General features: G+C 66.3%; 1 protein-coding gene and 1 pseudogene across 1 annotated transcript; both read left to right on the forward strand.

The window, feature by feature from the left end:
* The first annotated feature begins 690 nt into the window (after positions 1-690).
* Positions 691-7,060, forward strand: LOC127032933 (neural proliferation differentiation and control protein 1-like; annotated as a pseudogene).
* A 3,530-nt stretch (positions 7,061-10,590) lies between these two features.
* Positions 10,591-16,907, forward strand: POU5F1 (POU class 5 homeobox 1). Its single transcript, XM_050920907.1, has 5 exons — positions 10,591-11,187; positions 12,627-12,738; positions 13,177-13,307; positions 14,028-14,189; positions 15,750-16,907. The coding sequence occupies exons 1-5, from the start codon at positions 10,591-10,593 to the stop codon at positions 16,020-16,022; spliced, it is 1,275 nt and encodes a 424-aa protein (XP_050776864.1). The 3' UTR covers positions 16,023-16,907.
* The last annotated feature ends 327 nt before the right edge of the window (positions 16,908-17,234 follow it).

A 17,234-nucleotide genomic window follows, 5' to 3' on the forward strand; every position in this document is an offset into this window, starting at 1 on the left:
GTGTGGGGAGCTTGGGGGGGGGGTCTCAGCTTCTGGGGGGGAGATAATGAAGCCTTTTCCCCTCCTCCCATAACTAAGAGGGGGAGCCAGGGATTTCCCCCCCCCACAGCTCCATCCTGTCACCATGACAACCCACTGCGGCATCAACCTCATCCCAGGTCCATCAGTGCAGGGAGCTGGTTGCCATGGTGACAGCTGGTGGGTGTGAGAGGGGGCTGGGAGGGGAGGGAAGTCTAGTGGTTAGAGCAGGGGGGGCGGGAGCCAGGACTCCTGGGTTCCATCTCTTCGGGGGGGGGGGTGTATGGGAAGCTGTTTGCTGCATATACCACAGCAGGCAGGTGCGTCTCCTTGGATACCAGGTGGGAGTGGGGGTGTCACCGATCTCCCCGCCGGGAGTCCCAGGGGGTCCCAGAGCCGGACCCGGGGCACAGACTAGGAGCCTTCGCCTCGCACTGAGATGCAGCCGCCTCTGGGGCGGGACAAGCGGGTACCAGCCGCACAGAACACCCCGCCGGGGGGGGGGGGCGGGAATGGGACAGGAAGTGAAGGCGACTTGTGGGTCGGTCTCTCCCCTCCCTCCCGCGTCTGTCTCCATCCCTGGTTCATTCATAAATTCAGCCAGCCCCTCCCCCTCACGCTCCCCCCCCCCCCCAGCCGGGAGGGCGGATCCAGAGGCGGGGACCCCCCCCAGCTCGGAGCGATGCGGACCCTGCGCTGGCTGGCGGCTCTGGCAGCTCTGCTGGGGCTGGGGCTGGGGCTGGCCCCGAGGGCCAGGGGGGCGGCAGGTGAGGGGGGGACAGGGAGGCGGAGGGGCATCAGGGGTGTGTGGAGCAGAGTAGGAGGGGCTGGGAGCCAGGACGCCTGGGTTCTACTCCCTGGTTCACAAGGCTGCGGGTCGGGAGTGAGGGGCACCGGCAGAGCATGGGGGCAGGGCCGGACTGGCAGGGGCTGCAGGTCGGGAGTGAGGGGCACCGGCAGAGCTGGGGGTTGCAGGGCCGGACTGGCAGGGGCTGCAGGTCGGGAGTGAGGGGCACCGGCAGAGCTGGCGGGGGGGCAGTGCTGGGGGCGGGGCTGCAGATCGGGAGAACAGGAGCAAATTTCCATCTCTCTTCCTATTTAATCAAAGATTTTCTCCTCTGATCTTTTGTGCTCCGGCTGTCAGGGGATTATGATTTTAAGAAGCAGGGACAGATGTTGAAACATCTGGGAGGGGAGTGGGTCTAGTGGTTAGAGCAGGGCGCTGGGAGGCAGGACTCCTGGGTTCTCTCCCCTCTGGGAGGGGAGTGGGGACCAGTGGTTACAGTGGGGGTCGCTCTGGTTCTCTCCCCGCAGGCCCGGCTGCGATTTGCCCACCGCGGATCCGGCTGAACTGTCTCCTACAGCGGCGTAAGGGCTGCGGCCCCGGAGGGCTCCGGACCTGTGGTCCCTGCATCTGCCCCTACCATGAGGACCCCGGTGGGGACTGTGTCCTCGAGACACCGCACAAGAATGGTGAGGGGCACAGGCAGAGCTGGGGGGCAGGGGCTGGGCTGGCAGGGGCTGCACGTCGGGAGTGAGGGGCACCGGCAGAGCTGGAGGCAGGGCTGGGCTGGCAGGGGCTGCGGGTCGGGAGTGAGGGGCACCGGCAGAGCTGGGGGGCAGGGCTGGGCTGGCAGGGGCTATGGGTCAGGAGTGAGGGGCACCGGCAGAGCTGGAGGGGGGCAGAGCTGGGCTGACACGGGCTGCAGGTCGGGAGTGAGGGGCACCGGCAGAGCTGGGGGGGCAGGGCAGGGCTAGCAGGGGCTGCGGGTCGGGAGTGAGGGGCACTGGCAGAGCTGGGGGGGCAGGGCTGGGCTGGCAGGGGCTGCGGGTCGGGACTGAGGGGCACCGGCAGGGCTGGGGGGGCAGGGGCTGCAGGTCAGGACTGAGGGGCACTGGCAGAGCTGGAGGGGGGCAGAGCTGGGCTGGCACGGGCTGCAGGTCGGGAGGGAGGGGCACCGGCCCATCTCCCTGCGTTTCTGCCTCAGGCAACGGAGCCAATTCGGACGCTGGACCCAGCGACCTGGCCACCCTCATCCGCTCCCTGGTGGCCAACAAACAGAAGGGATCCAGGACCCCTGGGACCAAGACCCCTGAGCATGGTAGAGACTGAAGGGAACAGTGGGCTCTGGGCTGTGGGGCGCTGGGTGGGGGTCGGCAGGGAGTGCTGGGGGGCAGGATGGGGCCAGCAGGGGGCACTGGGCTGTGGAGGCAGGATGAGGGGCTGGGAGTAGGGGGGCAGCAGGGGGCACTGCGGGGCAGGACGGGGCCAGCAGGGGGCGCTGGGCTGTGGGGGCAGGACGGGGTCAGGAGGGGGGGCTGGGAGTAGGGGGGCAGCAGGGGGCACTGGGGGGCAGAACAAGGGGCAGCAGGGGGTGCTGGGCTGTGGGGGGCAGGATGGGGTCAGCAGGGGGCACTGGGGCACAGGACAGGGGGTCAGCAGGGGGTGCTGGGCTGTGGGGGGCAGGACAGGGGGCACTGGGCTGTGGGGGGCAGGGGGCAGCAGGGGACGCTGGGCTGTGGGGGGCAGGATGAGGTCAGCAGGGGGCGCTGTGCTGCTGGGAGCAGGGGGGCAGCAGGGGGCACTGGGGAGCAGGACAGGGGGTCAGCAGGGAGTGCTGGGCTGTGGGGGGCAGGGCAGGGGCAGCAGGGGGCGCTGGGCTGTGGGGGGCAGGACAGGGGGTCAGCAGGGGGCGCTGGGCTGTGGGGGGCAGGATGGGGTCAGCAGGGGGCACTGTGCTGCTGGGAGCAGGGAGGGGGGCAGCAGGGGGCACTGGGGAGCAGGACAGGGGGTCAGCAGGGGCCGCTGGGCTGTGGGGAGCAGGGCAGGGGGCAGCAGGGGGCGCTGGGCTGTGGGGGGCAGGAGGGGATCAGCAAAGGGGAGCTCTAACAACTCTATCTTTGCAGCTGGTTCCATGAGGATTGACCCCCAGGTTCCTTCGGTCACCGAGACCCACCCTATATCTCCCCCTCCCCCCACCACTCCCCCCTCCCCCCTGACGCCAGGCTCCAGCCCCCCCTGGCTGGAGGAAGATCTGAACTCGGGTCCCCCGACTTCCCGGCTCAATGAGGCCGTGTCTGTGTGTAAGTAACGCGGGGGGGGGGGAGTGTTGGGAATGGGGGAGGGACGGAGCACCTGGGAGGCAGGGAGGCGTTGAGGGGGCTGGGGGGGCCCAGTGCTCACAGGGTTAATGTTTCTCTCCCCCCCCCAGTGGTGGTGCTGATGTGCTCCGTGACCGGGGTCTCAGGGCTGCTGGTGGCTGCCCTCTGCTGGTACAGGTAGGAACTGCCCCCCACTGCAGCCCCCTGCCCCCCAGCTCTGCCCCCCCCACCCTGCTGGTGCCCCTCATTCCCAACCCACAGCCCCTGCCCCCCAGCTCTGCCCCCCCGCCCTTCCGGTGCCCCTCATTCCCAACCCACAGTCCCTGCCCCCCAGCTCTGCCCCCCTGCCCTGCTGGTGCCCCTCACTCTCGACCCGCAGCCCCTGCCAGCCCAGCCCTGCCGGTGCCCCTCACTCCTGACCCGCAGCCCCTGCCCTCCAGCTCTGCCCCCTCCAGCCCTGCTGGTGCCCCTCACTCCTGACCCACAGCACCTGGTAGCCCAGCCCAGCCCCTCAGCTCTGCCGGTGCCCCTCACTCCCAACTTGCAGCCCCTGCCAGCCCAGCCCTGGACTGCCCCACCCACCGCTCTGGTTGCCCCCAGGTTGCAGCGGGAGGTGCGTCTGGCCCAGAAGTTGGCATATACGGCGTATCGGGGGAATCATTATCGATACCACCAGCCTGGAATGGTGAGACCCCCCCCCCCACGCTCACCCCAGTGGGTCACAGATCAGGATGGGGAATTGGACCCAGGTGTCCGGGACGGCACTGCAGGGTGCTCACCCCAGGGGGTCGGAGATCAGGACAGGGAATGGGACCCAGGCGGACGGGACGGCACTGCAGGGTGCTCACCCCAGGGGGTCAGAGACCAGGACAGGGAATGGGACCCAGGTGTCCGGGATGGCAGTTTCACCTGACCAATGACCATCTCCCCCCATCTGTCTGTCTGTCCCCCCAGTACATGGACGCCCGGCTGGCCCAGTCCTGCCAGGTGCACCAGTACCAGCGCCAGAAAAAGATCCTGACCAATGAGGAGTGAGTTCCCCTCCATTCCCCACCCCCGTTCACCCCATTGGCTATGGGTGGGGAGGGGGAGGGGCTTAGGGTGGGCCCCCCGAATCTGCCCCCCAGAATCCACTCCTTCCCTTCCCCAACCCATGGCCGCTCACCCCACCTCCAAGCCTCCGATCCCCCAAAATCTGCCGCCACCCTGAATGCACCCCCCAAATCATGACCTCAAACCAACCCCCCCAACTCCAGACTCACCCTTGAATCTTCCCCTTCCCATCCCCCACTTCCCCCCAATCCACCCCTGCCCCAAAACCCAAACCCATCCAAGTCACCCCTGACCTCTGCCCCTCCACCCCATTCTGTCCCCTCCGACCTTCCCCCCACAATCCAACCCGGAAATGTTGCACCCCAGAATCTCACACACACCCCAGTCCTTCAGCCCCCTGCCCCATGAGCTGCCCCCTCTACCTTCCCCCCACTTTGGGGGTGTCTCAGGGACAGTTACTCCCGTCCCCCTACCCCCAGTTTTCCACACCTCCCTGGAGGACTGGAGATCACCCACCATCTAGCCAGGCCCATGGGACGTTGGTGCTCGGGTCTAGGTGCCCCCCCACCCCCCGGATACCTGGGTCCCTTGGATCTCCTCCTCTATCTGAGAGCCGCCTCAGCCCCCAGATCCCCCGCCCCGATCCCCCAGGTTAGACCCCGGCCGCGGCCGCGGCCCTGGCTCGTGAGGGTCCTCACCCCGAGTCTGGGTCTGTCCCCCCCAGGAACCCCCCAAAGCCCGTCCAGCAGCTGTCGACGGAGTCGGAGACTGAGAGCAGAGATTTTACTGTGTACGAATGTCCCGGGCTGGCACCGGTAGGGGGCGCCGGGCTGGCGGGGGCAGGGGGGCAACAGGAGGTGCTGGGCTGTGGGGAGCAGCGGGGAGCAGGAGGCGCCGGGCTGGCGGGAGCCGGGGGGGCAGCAGGGGGTGCTGGGCTGCAGGGAGCAGGGTGGGGTGTAGCAAGGGGCACTGGGCTGCAGGGAGCAGGGTGGGGGGCAGCAGGGGGTGCTGGGCTGTGGGGAGTGGGGTGAGGGGAAGCAGGGGGTGCTGGGCTGTGGGGAGCAGCGGGGAGCAGGAGGCACCGAGCTGGAGGGAGCCGGGGGGGCAGCAAGGGGCACTGGGCTGTAAGGAGTGGGGTGAGGGGAAGCAGGGGGTGCTGGGCTGTGGGGAGTGGGGTGAGGGGAAGCAGGGGGTGCTGGGCTGTGGGGAGTGGGGTGGGGGGCAGCAGGGGTGCTGGGCTGCGGGGAGCAGGGTGGGGTGTAGCAAGGGGCACTGGGCTGTAGGGAGTGGGGTGGGGGGCAGCAGGGGGTGCTGGGCTGTGGGGAGTGGGGTGGGGGGCAGCAGGGGGTGCTGGGCTGCAGGGAGCAGGGTCGGGGGCAGCAGGGGGCACTGGGCTGTGGGGAGTGGGGTCGGGGGCAGCAGGGGGTGCTGAGCTGTGGGGAGCAGGGTGGGGGCAGCAGGGGGCGCTGGGCTGTGGGGATGTGTCTGGGTCGCTGCGCTCTTCCCCTCGCACAGTGCCCTCACTAACGTCTCCCTTTCTCTCTTTCTCCCCCCCCCCCTTTCCCCATTCCCAGAGTGGGGAGATGGAAATCCACAACCCGCTCTTCAACACGGCGTCCGCCCGGCAGCGCTGCCCCCCCTAACCCTGCCCCCCCCGCCATTCAGCCCCCCTCCCCTGGAGCAGCACGGCGTCCCCTGGTGGAGACATGGGGGGGCAGGTGGATCTACTCAGATTTTGGCAGCATCTTCCCCAAGAACTTGCCCCCCCTCCCCAGAACGACTCGGGGTGGGGGGAGGTTAAAGGTGAAAGGTCATCACTGATTTGGGGACCCCCCCTCAGGACTCTCCCTCGCTCCCCTGCTCTCTACCTTCCCTGCAGACCCATCGATCCAGAGCATGGTTCCTTTCAGGGGGTAGGGGCTGTGCTATGGGGCTGGTCCAGGGGGGCGGGTATTGACTGGGGAGAACTACACAAGGTAGGAACCATAGGAGGGTCTCAGTGGGTTCAGGAGTTGGGGGAATTGGATTTGGGGTGACACCAAGAGAAAATTGACCAGGGGGCCCATATAGAAGGATACTGACTGAAACTAAACAGTGTGTGTGGGGGGGGAGCTCTTTGGGTCAGACACCATGGGCCCCTCCAACCCGAAACAGCCTACTCCCAGCAGGCCAAGGAGGGGGCTGGAGGGTACCCTGAGATCAGGGCTGTATTGAGGTGACACCAGGAGACAGCCAGGACGGCCTCTATAAGGGGTATATTGACTGGGGGAACCTAAACAGGGAAGAAACCAGGGGTGGTGTCCTGCTGGGAGGAGGGGGACATGTATTGATGTGACACCCCAGGGCGATACCCAGTCATAGACTAAGAGGGGACAGGGACTTAGGGGGACCCATTTTGAGGTGACACCAAGCTCCCCTACCCACCCCACAGGAGTTTGACGAGGAGGCCGATATAGGGGGATACGGACCAGGAACCGCCCCTCCCCAATACACTCTCCTTCCCTCTAAGGCCAAGCAAGAGAGATTTGGAAGATCCTGGCCGTGTGCTCAGCGGCCCTGTGGTGTCATACGTGTGCTGGCAGCCAGGTTCCCTCATCTGTGATGCCCCTGGGCGTCGGGCTTACACACGTGTCACAGCCGTGTCAGTCATGTGGCTGCCGGCTCGTCCGGACACGGGGCAGGTCTGAGCTCCCCAGCAAGGGGCACTGACAGAAATCCAGTCTGGTCCATACACTGGTTTTACCAGGCTTCTGGGAGTTCAGAGAGAGATGCCCCCTGTCCTGCGCCTGCCCAGCTGCCCCCCCATACTGCTCCCCCTCCAGTTTCCCACCCTAAGTCCTATTTATTCACCCCTCCAACTTGGAATAAAAGCGAAAAGCAAAAGAGACGAAGGCATCTGCGAGTCTGGGACAAGGGGCCTGGCCCCTCCAGGGGGTGCTGGCTCTGATCAGGGGGGGCAGGGGGGAATGTGTCGGGGGAGGGGTGCTGTCCCTGCTTGGGGTGATGCAGCCGTGGGGCTGTGGTCCCATCTCCAGGGCTGCAGGACAAAGGGCTGGGCCATGGGGCAGTTGACTGGGGCAGGATAGGAGACACGGAACCTACACCCCATAACCCTCCATTCCCACCCCCCTTGGCTGGTCATGTGACCCTGAGATTTGGGGAACCCCCGTGTCCTTCACCAGGGCCCCCGCAAACACCAAATTCTCTTCGGCAGCTCATCTATCACCGTCCCCCCGAAATATCTGCCACCCTGAATCACAGCCAGGGCACCCCTGCTAGACAGGACCCCCATACTCAGCAGCCCCCCTCAATCCAACTGGACCCCAGGACGCTTCAGTGAACCCTGCCCCCACCCAGTGCCCCCAAGGAATCACCCCCAAATATTGGGCATTTGCTCCCCAAATTATCTTTGAATGCTGTAAATACCCCCCAGCTGGACCTGCCCCCCAGACATGGGACCCCAAATTCTCCCTGAGTTTTCACCCTCAAGTCTCTACCAGATCCCACTAACTTTGCAGTGCCCCTCACTCCTGACCCGCAGCCCCTGCCAGCCCAGCCCTGCCCTCCCCCGCTCCGCCGGTGCCCCTCACTCCCGACCCGCAGCCCCCAGGTTTAACAGCCCATCCACCGATACACAATGAGCCGCTCCCAGGTCAGCTAGGCCATTGATACCTGAATAGCTGAGTGTGTCACTGGCCATCCCGGCCACAATAGCGCCCTGGAAGGGCATTCACCCCCCAACGGCCTGCTAAGTGCTGGGGGGCCAAACCCTGCCCCTCCCAGCCGGGAGAGCCTAGGAGTCCTGCCTCCCAACCCCCTCTGCTGTAACCACTAGACAGCACAGCCCTCCCAGAGCCTGGCAGAGAACCCAGGAGTCCTGGCTCCCAGCCGTAACCCACCAGCCCCCACTGCTCTCCCCGAGCCAGGGAGAACCCAGGAATCCTGGCTCCCAGCACCCCCAGCTCTAACACACCAGCTCCCACTCCCCTCCCAGAGCCGGGGAGAGAACCCAGGAGTCCTGGCTCTCAGCCCCCACTGCTCTAATCTACCAGCCCCTACTCCCCTCTCAGAGCTGGGGAGAGAACTCAGGAGTCCTGGCTCCCAGCCCCCCTGCTCTAACCACTAGGCACCACTCCCCTCCCAGAGCCGGGGAGAGAACCCAGGAGTCTTGGCTCCTAGGTCCCCCGCCCCGCCTCACGCCCATCACAGGCTGCAGAGTGATCAAAACCCGACCGAAACCAAGGGGAGATAAACCCAACCCCTCCCCCGCCCTCGTGGTGCCCCCCCCCCCGCCCCACACAATGTATCAAAGCCATTCTCTTGCTAAGCGTCCGGCTCTCACATCAATGGGGCAGGCCGGACCTTGATGGCTCCCCCGGGGGGCTGGCTTCCTGGCTGCCTTCGCTGCCTGCTCACCCCCCGGGCTTCCTCCCCCAGCTCTTGGCCGTGAACCGCCCGCCCCCAAAGTCCAGTGATGGGCCGGGGAGTGGGGCCGATGGGCCTGGCTGAGGGGGGCTGGGAGCCAGGACGCCTGGGTTCTGCCATTCACTTTCTGTGCTGTCTTTGAAGGTCAAGTCAGTGATTTCACCCTTTTGCGCCCCACTTCACTCATCCTACCTGTAACCGCCCCCCCCCCCCGACATCAACCAGAGCCCAGGAGTCCTGGCTCCCAGCTCCCCCTGCTCTAACCACTAATCTCAACTCCCCCATCCCAGAGCCAGGGAGAGAACCCAGGAGTCCTGGCTCCCAGCTCCCCCTGCTCTAACCACTAATCTCAACTCCCCCATCCCAGAGCCAGGGAGAGAACCCAGGAGTCCTGGCTCCCAGCTTCCCCCCTGCTCTAACCACTAGCCCCCGCTCCCCTCCCAGAGCTGGGGAGGGAACCCAGGAGTCCTGCCTCCTACTCTCAGCGCCCTCCGGCAGGCCCCGGGGCCATTGTCTGGAGCTAAGTGGGACCCATTGAGCGGCGATGGGGCACTTAGCGGAGGGGGGGCGGCCTTGGCAGAGCCCCTGGCTTTGATCCGGGTGGGAGGGGCTGGCTCCTTGGAGCTGAAGCGGGGGAGGGAGGGGGGCAGCCAATGACTGGGGTGTGGCCCGGCCAGGGAGGGGTTAACGGGGCAGGGGGGGGGCAGCACTGGCGCAGAGGCAGGAGCTCCTGCTGGCTGGGGTCCAGCTTCTCCTGGACGCCTGGGGTCCCTCCAGCCCCCCTTGGGCCCACCGGACAACTAGGAGGTCAGATCAGTGGGGGCCAGGTTCTCCCGGACGCCTGGGTTCCCTCCAGCCCCCCTTGGGCCCATCGGACAACTAGGAGGTCAGAGCAGTGGGGGCCACGTTCTCCCGGACGCCTGGGTTTCCTCCACCCCCCTTGGGTTTCACTGCTTGCCCAGGGGGACCGAGGAGTGGCAGCCCCGTTGTCCCGGACGCCTGGGTCCTCTGAGCTTCCAGCCCCGAACTTTCCCCGGACGCCTGGGTTCCTCTTGCACTTCGCCTTGGCAGAGATTTAGGGACCAGAAGCTCCCGGTCGCCTGGGTTCTTACCAGCTTCTCCGACTTAACCTTGGCCAGGACAGCGCAGGAGGTAGGTGCCAAATTCTCCCGGACACCTGGGTCCCTCACCAGCTGAGCTGCACCCCCGGACGCCTGGGTACTTCACCAGCTGAGCTTCACGCCTGAACGCCTGGGTCCCACCGCCGGCTTAGCTGCACCCCCGGACGCCTAGGTCCCACCGCCGGCTTAGCTGCATACCCCCGGACGCCTGGGTCCCACTGCTGGCTTAGCTGCACCCACCGGACTCCTGGGTCCCACCGCCGGCTTAGCTGCATCCCCTAGACGCCTGGGTCCCACTGCTGGCTTAGCTGCACCCCTGGACGCCTGGGTCCCACTGCTGGCTTAGCTGCACCCACCGGACTCCTGGGTCCCACCGCTGGCTTAGCTGCATCCCCAGATGCCTGGGTCCCACCGCTGGCTTAGCTGCACCCCCGGACGCCTGGGTCCCACCGCTGGCTTAGCTGCACCCCTGGATGCCTGGGTCCCACCGCTGGCTTAGCTGTACCCACTGGACGCCTGGGTCCCACCGCCGGCTTAGCTGCATCCCCTAGACGCCTGGGTCCCACTGCTGGCTTAGCTGCACCCCCGGACGCCTGGGTCCCACCGCTGGCTTAGCTGCACCCACCGGACGCCTGGGTCCCACTGCTGGCTTAGCTGCACCCACTGGACGCCTGGGTGCCACCCCCAGCTTAGCTGCACCCCCGGAAGCCTGTGTCCCTTGCTGGCTGAGATTCATCCCGGACGCCTGGGTCCCACCACTGGCAGAGCTTCACCCCAGACACCTGGGTCCCGCTGCCCCCTTGGCCTGGTGCCCGTGGACCGAGCCGTGCTCTCGAGGTGGCCGTCTCCGGGCATCCCCTGGCCCATTGCCATGGCTGGCCACGTGGGGCAGGAACTGGGGCGCCCGTACCCCTTGGTGGGGCAGGGCCTGCATCTGGACGCCGTCCCGCCAGGCCCAGCCAACGGGGCGCCCCACGAGGGGCCCGGCAGCTTCCTACCTGAGGCCTACAATGGGGCGGCCCCCGGGCAGGGCTATGGCTACCGGCTGGACTACGGGCCGCAGGGGGGGCTCCTAGAGACGCAGCCGGGGGACCCCGCCGGGCACCAGGCCCTGCTCCGTGCCTGGTGCCCCTTCCCCATGGGCGGGGAGGGCTGGGCGCCCCCCTACGGCCCTGCCCAGCCCGCTGCGGCCTATGAAGGCCTGAAGCCTGATGTCAAGCCGGAGCGGGAGTGCGGCCAACAGGGCCCCATGTATGGGCACCCGGCCCAGGCCTGGGGGGGCTGCTTCCTGCCCCAGGCTGCTGCTCGCCCCCTGGCCGCCTTGCCCCCACCACCCCCCGGCCCCGCGGGCGAGGGGGGCGAGGGCAGCGGGGCCAGCAGCCCCCAGAGTGATGGCAGTGGGGGCAGCCCCGGAGCGCCGGCGGCCCCCGGCGAGGTCAAGGCAGAGGAGGCCGAAAGTGGGGACGAGGTATGGACGGGCTCTGGGGCTGGGCGAGATCCTGGGGGTGGATCTCCCGAGATCCCAGCAGATACCCCAAACTACAGACCGGGTCCCTCAGGATCTCTGCTGGATGCACCCTGTGGTGCTAGAGAGATCCCAGCAGATCCCGCCACATCTCAGCTGGGCAGAGTTTGGGACAGGAAGTGAAGTAAAGTCCTGGCTCCCAGGCCCCCTTCCTCTAACCACTAGCCCCCACTCCCCTTCCAGAGCTGGGAAGAGAACCCAGGAGTCCTGGCTCCCAGCCCCACCCCGCTTCAGGCTGGGCCCTGTGTGCAGCTGCCCCAAAGGAAGATATGTTCCTGCACTCTAATTGGGACTACTCCCTGATTTACAATCAGCTGTGAATTCCCCCTTGAGCACACTGGCCTGGCCCCACTCCCCAGCCCAAGGGGGTTGGGAGCCAGGACTCCTGGGTTCTCTCCCTGGCTCTGGGAGAGTAGTGGGGGCTGGTGGTTAGAGCAGGGGGGCTGGGAGCCAGGACTCCTGGGTTCCCTCCCTGGCTCTGGGAAGGGAGTGGGGGTTAGTGGTTAGAGCAGGGGGGATGGGAGCCAAGACACAGCTTCCCTTCTTGTCTCAAAAGCGGATGGGTGTCACCCAGCCGCTGTTCCCCAGAGGTGGCTGCAGTGCAGGAGGAGCTGGTCAGACAGGTGTGGGGTTGTTTTCATTCCTGAGTGATGGGGCCATTGCCTGGGTGATGGGAAAAGATCCTCCATGCAGCACCCCAGGTCTCCAAACACAGGGGCAGGAGCCAGGACTCCTGGGTTCTCTCCCCGGCTCTGGGAGGGGAGTGGGAGCCAGGACTCCTGTCTTCTCTCCCTGGCTCTGGGAGGGGCGTGGGGGTCTAGTGGTTAGAGCTGTGGGGGACTGGGAGCCAGGACTCCTGGGTTCTCTCCCCGGCTCTGGGAGGGGAGTGGGGGTCTAGTGGTTAGAGCTGTGGGGGACTGGGAGCCAGGACTCCTGGGTTCTCTCCCCGGCTCTGGGAGGGGAGTGGGGGCTGGTGGGTTAGAGAGAGGGGCTGGGAGCCAGGACGCCTGGGTTCTCTCCCCGGCTAGGTGGGGAGGGCTCTGGGTGTGTCAGGAATGGACAATCTCTTCACAAAGATTCAGTCCGCTCAGCCGGGGCAGTTGTTACCTGGGCTCCATCTGTGTCCTCAGCCCCGGGACTGGGGCGGCCAGATTCCTGCCAGACGATGATCCCGGCTGCAGGCTAGAAACTCCCCCACCCCAGCTCTGCTGGTGCCCCTCACTCCAGACCTGCAGCCCCCTGCTAGCCCAGCCCTGCAGTCTGCCTCCAGCTCTGGGAGGGGAGTGGTGTCTAGTGGTTAGAGCAGGGGCAGGGCTGGGAGCCAGGACTCCTGGGTTCTCTCCCTGCCCCTCCCCACTGATAGGCCCTGTCCCCTCCTCCAGGAGACCCCGAGCACCGAGCAGATGGAGCAGTTTGCCAAGGAGCTGAAGCACAAACGGATCACGTTGGGGTTCACGCAGGCCGACGTGGGGCTGGCCCTGGGCGTGCTGTACGGTGGGTGTCACTGAGGGGGCACCCGGACGCCGGGGTCCTTTCCTGGACGGGCTGGGGGGCTGCCAAGGGGCTGTTTCTCCCGAGGTGGGGGTGGGGAGGCTCACGGGACTCCAGGGTTCCTTCTGAGAGGTGAGGGTGTCCCAGGACACCTGGGTTCATTTCCAAAGGGGTGTGGGGGAGGGGTCCATAGGCCAGGCTCTGTTCACAGGGCAGGGGGGTGTCCCTGGACACGTAGGCCCATTTCCAAGGGGGGGTGGAGGAGGGGCCCGGATGCCGGGGTCCCTTCACGGGGTGGGGAATGTCCCTGCACACCTGGGCCCATTTTCAAAGGGGGCCGGATGCCGGGGTCCGTTCTAGGGCAGGGGCTCCCAGCTACAGTGAGATGGCTGGGGGGGCTGCCCCCCGCCCTGGGCCCTGACCCCCCCTCACGCCCTGCAGGGAAGATGTTCAGCCAGACGACCATCTGCCGCTTCGAGGCCCTGCAGCTCAGCTTCAAGAACATGTGCAAACTGAAACCGCTGCTGCAGCGCTGGCTGGACGAGGCCGACGGCAACGCCAACCTGCAGGAGGTGGGTGGGGGGCCCCATGGGGAGAGGGGTGGGTGGGATTTGGGTGAGATCGGGGGGGCTGGGCCCAAAGGGTGGTTGGGAAGTGGGGCAGGCGACAGTCTGCTGTGTGTTTGGGGGGGAGGTTGGGGTGACTAGGGGGCAATGATGGCCTGCTCTGGGGTGGCTGGGGTGAGTGAGTGGGTTGGTGTGTGTGTAGGGGGGCAACGGCCTGCTGGGGGGCTGCTGGTGTGACTTGGAAGGGAAATTGGGGGCACTGGCTTGACTGTGGGAGGGACTAGGGCTGGGTGGGATGCTGAGGGCACTGTGGGGGGAATGGGGGAGCCAGGGGCAGGCGGGGGGCTGGGGTGAGTGTGGGGGTTGACATGTCAAGGGGGCAGTGGCCTTCTGGGGTGACTCTGTGGGGGGGATGGGGGAATGGGGTGAGTTGGGAGGCTGAGGTGACTGCGGGGGGACGGGGTGAGTCGGGGCGGTGCAGTGACTCTGCGGAGGGATGGGGGGATTTGGGGGCACTGCAGGGGGACGGGGTGAGTCGAGGCGCTGCGGTGACTCTGCGGGGGGACGGGGTGAGTCGGGGCAGTGCAGTGACTCTGCGGGGGACGGGGTGAGTCGGGGCGGTGCAGTGACTGCGGAGGGATGGGGGGATTTAGGGGCACTGCGGGGGGACGGGGTGAGTCGGGGCAGTGCAGTGACACTGCGGGGGGGGCCCCGCCTGTCCCCCAGATGTGCAGCATGGAGAGCGCCCTGCTCCAGGCCCGCAAGCGGAAGCGAACCAGCATCGAGACAGCGGCGCGGGGCTCCCTGGAGAGCTACTTCCTGCGCTGCCCGAAGCCCAGCCTGCAGGAAATCGCCCACATCGCCCACGACCTGCGCCTCGACAAGGACGTGAGTCCGGGCCCGGTGGGTGGGGAGGGGCGCAGGGGGCATGTGTGCGTGGAGAGGGGGCATGGGGGGCTGTGTGCATGGAGGGCTGTGGGTTAGGGGGCTGGGGAGGGGAGGGTGCGGCACATGGAGCTGTGGGGGGCTGTGTGCATGGAGGGCTGCAGGTTAGGGGCTGAGGAGGGGAGGGTGCGGCACACGGAGTTGTGGGGGGCTGTGTGCATGGAGGGCTGCAGGTTAGGGGGCTGGGGAGGGGAGGGTGTGGCACATGGGAAAGCTGTGGGGGAAGGGAAATAGGGGGCTGTGTGCATGGACGGCTGCAGGTTAGGGGGCTGAGGCCGGGAGGGTGTGACACATGGGGGAGCTGTGGGGGGAGAGACGTGGGCGGCTGTGTGCATGGAGGGCTGTGGGTTAGGGGGCTGGGGAAGGGAGGGTGCGGCACATGGAGCTGTGGGGAAGGGGTGTGGGGGGCTGTGCATGGAGGGCTGCAGGCTAGGGGGCTAGGGAGGGGAGGGTGTGGCACATGGAGCTGTGGGGAAGAGGTGTGGGGGGCTGTGCATGGAGGGCTGTGGGTTAGGGGGCTGGGGAGGGGAGGGTGCGGCACATGGAGCTGTGGGGGGCTGTGCATGGAGGGCTGCGGGTTAGGGGCTGGGGAGGGTACGTCACATGGGGGAGCGGTGTGGGGCAGGGGCACAGGAGGGCTGGGGGGCAGGGCACGGGGGCTGTGCATGGAGGGCTGCGGGTTAGGGGCTGGGGAGGGTACGTCACATAGGGGAGCTGTGGGGCAGGGACACAGGAGGGCTGGGGGGCAGGGCACGGGGGCTGTGCATGGAGGGCTGCAGGTTAGGGGCTGGGGAGCAGCGCATGGGGGAGCTGTGGGGCGGGGGCACAGGAGGGCTGGGGGGCAGGGCACAGGGGCTGTGCATGGAGGGCTGCAGGTTAGGGGCTGGGGAGGGTATGTTGCATGGGGGAGCTGTGGGGTGGGGGCACCGGAGGGCTGGGGGGCAGGGCACGGGGGCTGTGCATGGAGGGCTGCAGGTTAGGGGCTGGGGAGGGTACGTCGCATGGGGGAGCTGTGGGGCGGGGACACAGGAGGGCTGGGGGGCAGGGCACGGGGGCTGTGCATGGAGGGCTGCGGGTTAGGGGCTGGGGAGGGTACGTCGCATGGGGGAGCTGTGGGGTGGGGACACAGGAGGGCTGGGGGGCAGGGCACGGGGGCTGTGCATGGAGGGCTGCGGGTTAGGGGCTGGGGAGGGTACGTCGCATGGGGGAGCTGTGGGGCGGGGGCACAGGAGGGCTGGGGGGCCGGGCACGGGGGCTGTGCATGGAGGGCTGCGGGTTAGGGGCTGGGGAGGGTACGTCGCATGGGGGAGCTGTGGGGTGGGGACACAGGAGGGCTGGGGGGCAGGGCACGGGGGCTGTGCATGGAGGGCTGCGGGTTAGGGGCTGGGGAAGGTACGTCGCATGGGGGAGCTGTGGGGCAGGGGCACAGGAGGGCTGGGGGGCCGGGCACGGGGGCAGGCCGTCCCATGGGGCTGACACCCCTCCGTCTCCCCCACCCCCCAGGTGGTCCGCGTCTGGTTCTGCAACCGCCGGCAGAAGGGAAAGCGCAGTGGGGGCTGCTCTGTCCGCGACGACTGTGAGGGGGGGGCCCTGCCCTTTGCTCCCCCCGCCCAGCTGCCAGGGCCCCCCATGGGGCACCACTCCCCGCCCCCCCAGGGCTACAACGCTGCTGCCTTCGCCACCCTCTACATGCCCCAGTTCCACCACGGGGGGGAGCCCTTCGACCCCACTCCCCCAGGCCCCCCCCTCATGGGCCACCCTATGCACTCCACCTGAATGACTGGGGGGTGGGGGTGGGGCAGGCGGTCCTGGCGGGGGGCAGACACTGACAGGCCTATGGAAGGGCGGGGAATTTTAACTGGAACCCCCCCCACCTTAGCTTTATGGCAAAGGATTGTGGGTAAATTTCCCAGGAGGGGGATGATTTGCACCACCCCTCCCCTCATTTTTAATTTTAAGGCAAGGGATTGTGGGTAAGTTTTTATTTACAGGCAAATCTCCCCCCTCCCCCCCAGTCTGAAAGGCCTCTGCATGAAATGACCCAATGCGGGGGAAGGAACGGTTCTAGATCAGCCCTGTCTAGATAGCAAGTGTTCTTGAGCCAGTGCCCCATCTTGGCTCTAGAGGCTCTGGACCACAAACACCCTCAACCAGGCTGGCTCTAGAAGTGGGATGTTCTCAATGTGCTCTAGAACCCACCCTGTCCCAGCCACCGGAGGTCTAGAACAGCTACCACCTCTCAGTGGACAATCTGGAACTGATGGTGTTCTAGGTATCTCAACAGTCCTATAATATCTTTATAGGTCTAGAAATAGCGAAGAAAGCTCTGGTGGCTTGAGTCCTGTCAGCTCCTTTCAGGTATCTTGGGATGCAGGTCTGAAATCCAGAACATCGGCCCTTCAAGGTGGGAGGGGTCCAGTACAACCATGAATGCTTTCGAATCAGGCCACCCATGTTGTGGGTGTTGATCTAGAACCTCCAGTGTAGCCCTTCAGTGTGGTGGGGCTCTAGAACATCCTGGTGAAACTAGGACTCCACCCTGGTGATCTCCTGTGAACCTATGTATATGCGATCTAGACCAGGGCTTCTCAAACTTCATTGCACGGTGACCCCTTTCTGACAATAAAAATTACTACATGACCCCAAGAGGGGGGAACCGAAGCCTGAGTCCACCTGATTCCCAGTGCCCGGGTGGGGGAGCCAAAGCCTGAACCCAATCCACAGTTTGAGAACTGCTGATCTAGACTAACCGCTCTGGCTCCAAAGCCCAGTCACCCACTTCAGAGGCCTCCACCCATGGAAAGTCTAGAGCAGGGGTGTCCAAACCTTATCTCCCCTTCAGGAACCTCGGGTTGCAGGGGGGACGGTCCAGAGCCACAGCAGCTCTTTGACTCTAGAACAAGTATGGTAAGTCTAGAACCTTGCTCCCTTTGCCAAAGACGTCATGGTACCAAACCATGGTGGTTCCAGAACCAACACGTGTCACGT

Source organism: Gopherus flavomarginatus, chromosome 12 (genome assembly GCF_025201925.1).
Source record: "Gopherus flavomarginatus isolate rGopFla2 chromosome 12, rGopFla2.mat.asm, whole genome shotgun sequence".
NCBI lineage: Eukaryota > Metazoa > Chordata > Testudines > Testudinidae > Gopherus > Gopherus flavomarginatus.

Excerpts from the sequence above, each read along its gene's own strand:
- POU5F1 (XM_050920907.1), top strand. The coding sequence starts at position 10,591 with ATGGCTGGCCACGTGGGGCAGGAACTGGGGCGCCCGTACCCCTTGGTG. Across the intron at positions 12,739-13,176 it reads GGCCCTGGGCGTGCTGTACG|GGAAGATGTTCAGCCAGACG; the intron begins GTGGGTGTCACT and ends CACGCCCTGCAG. Across the intron at positions 13,308-14,027 it reads GCAACGCCAACCTGCAGGAG|ATGTGCAGCATGGAGAGCGC; the intron begins GTGGGTGGGGGG and ends CCTGTCCCCCAG.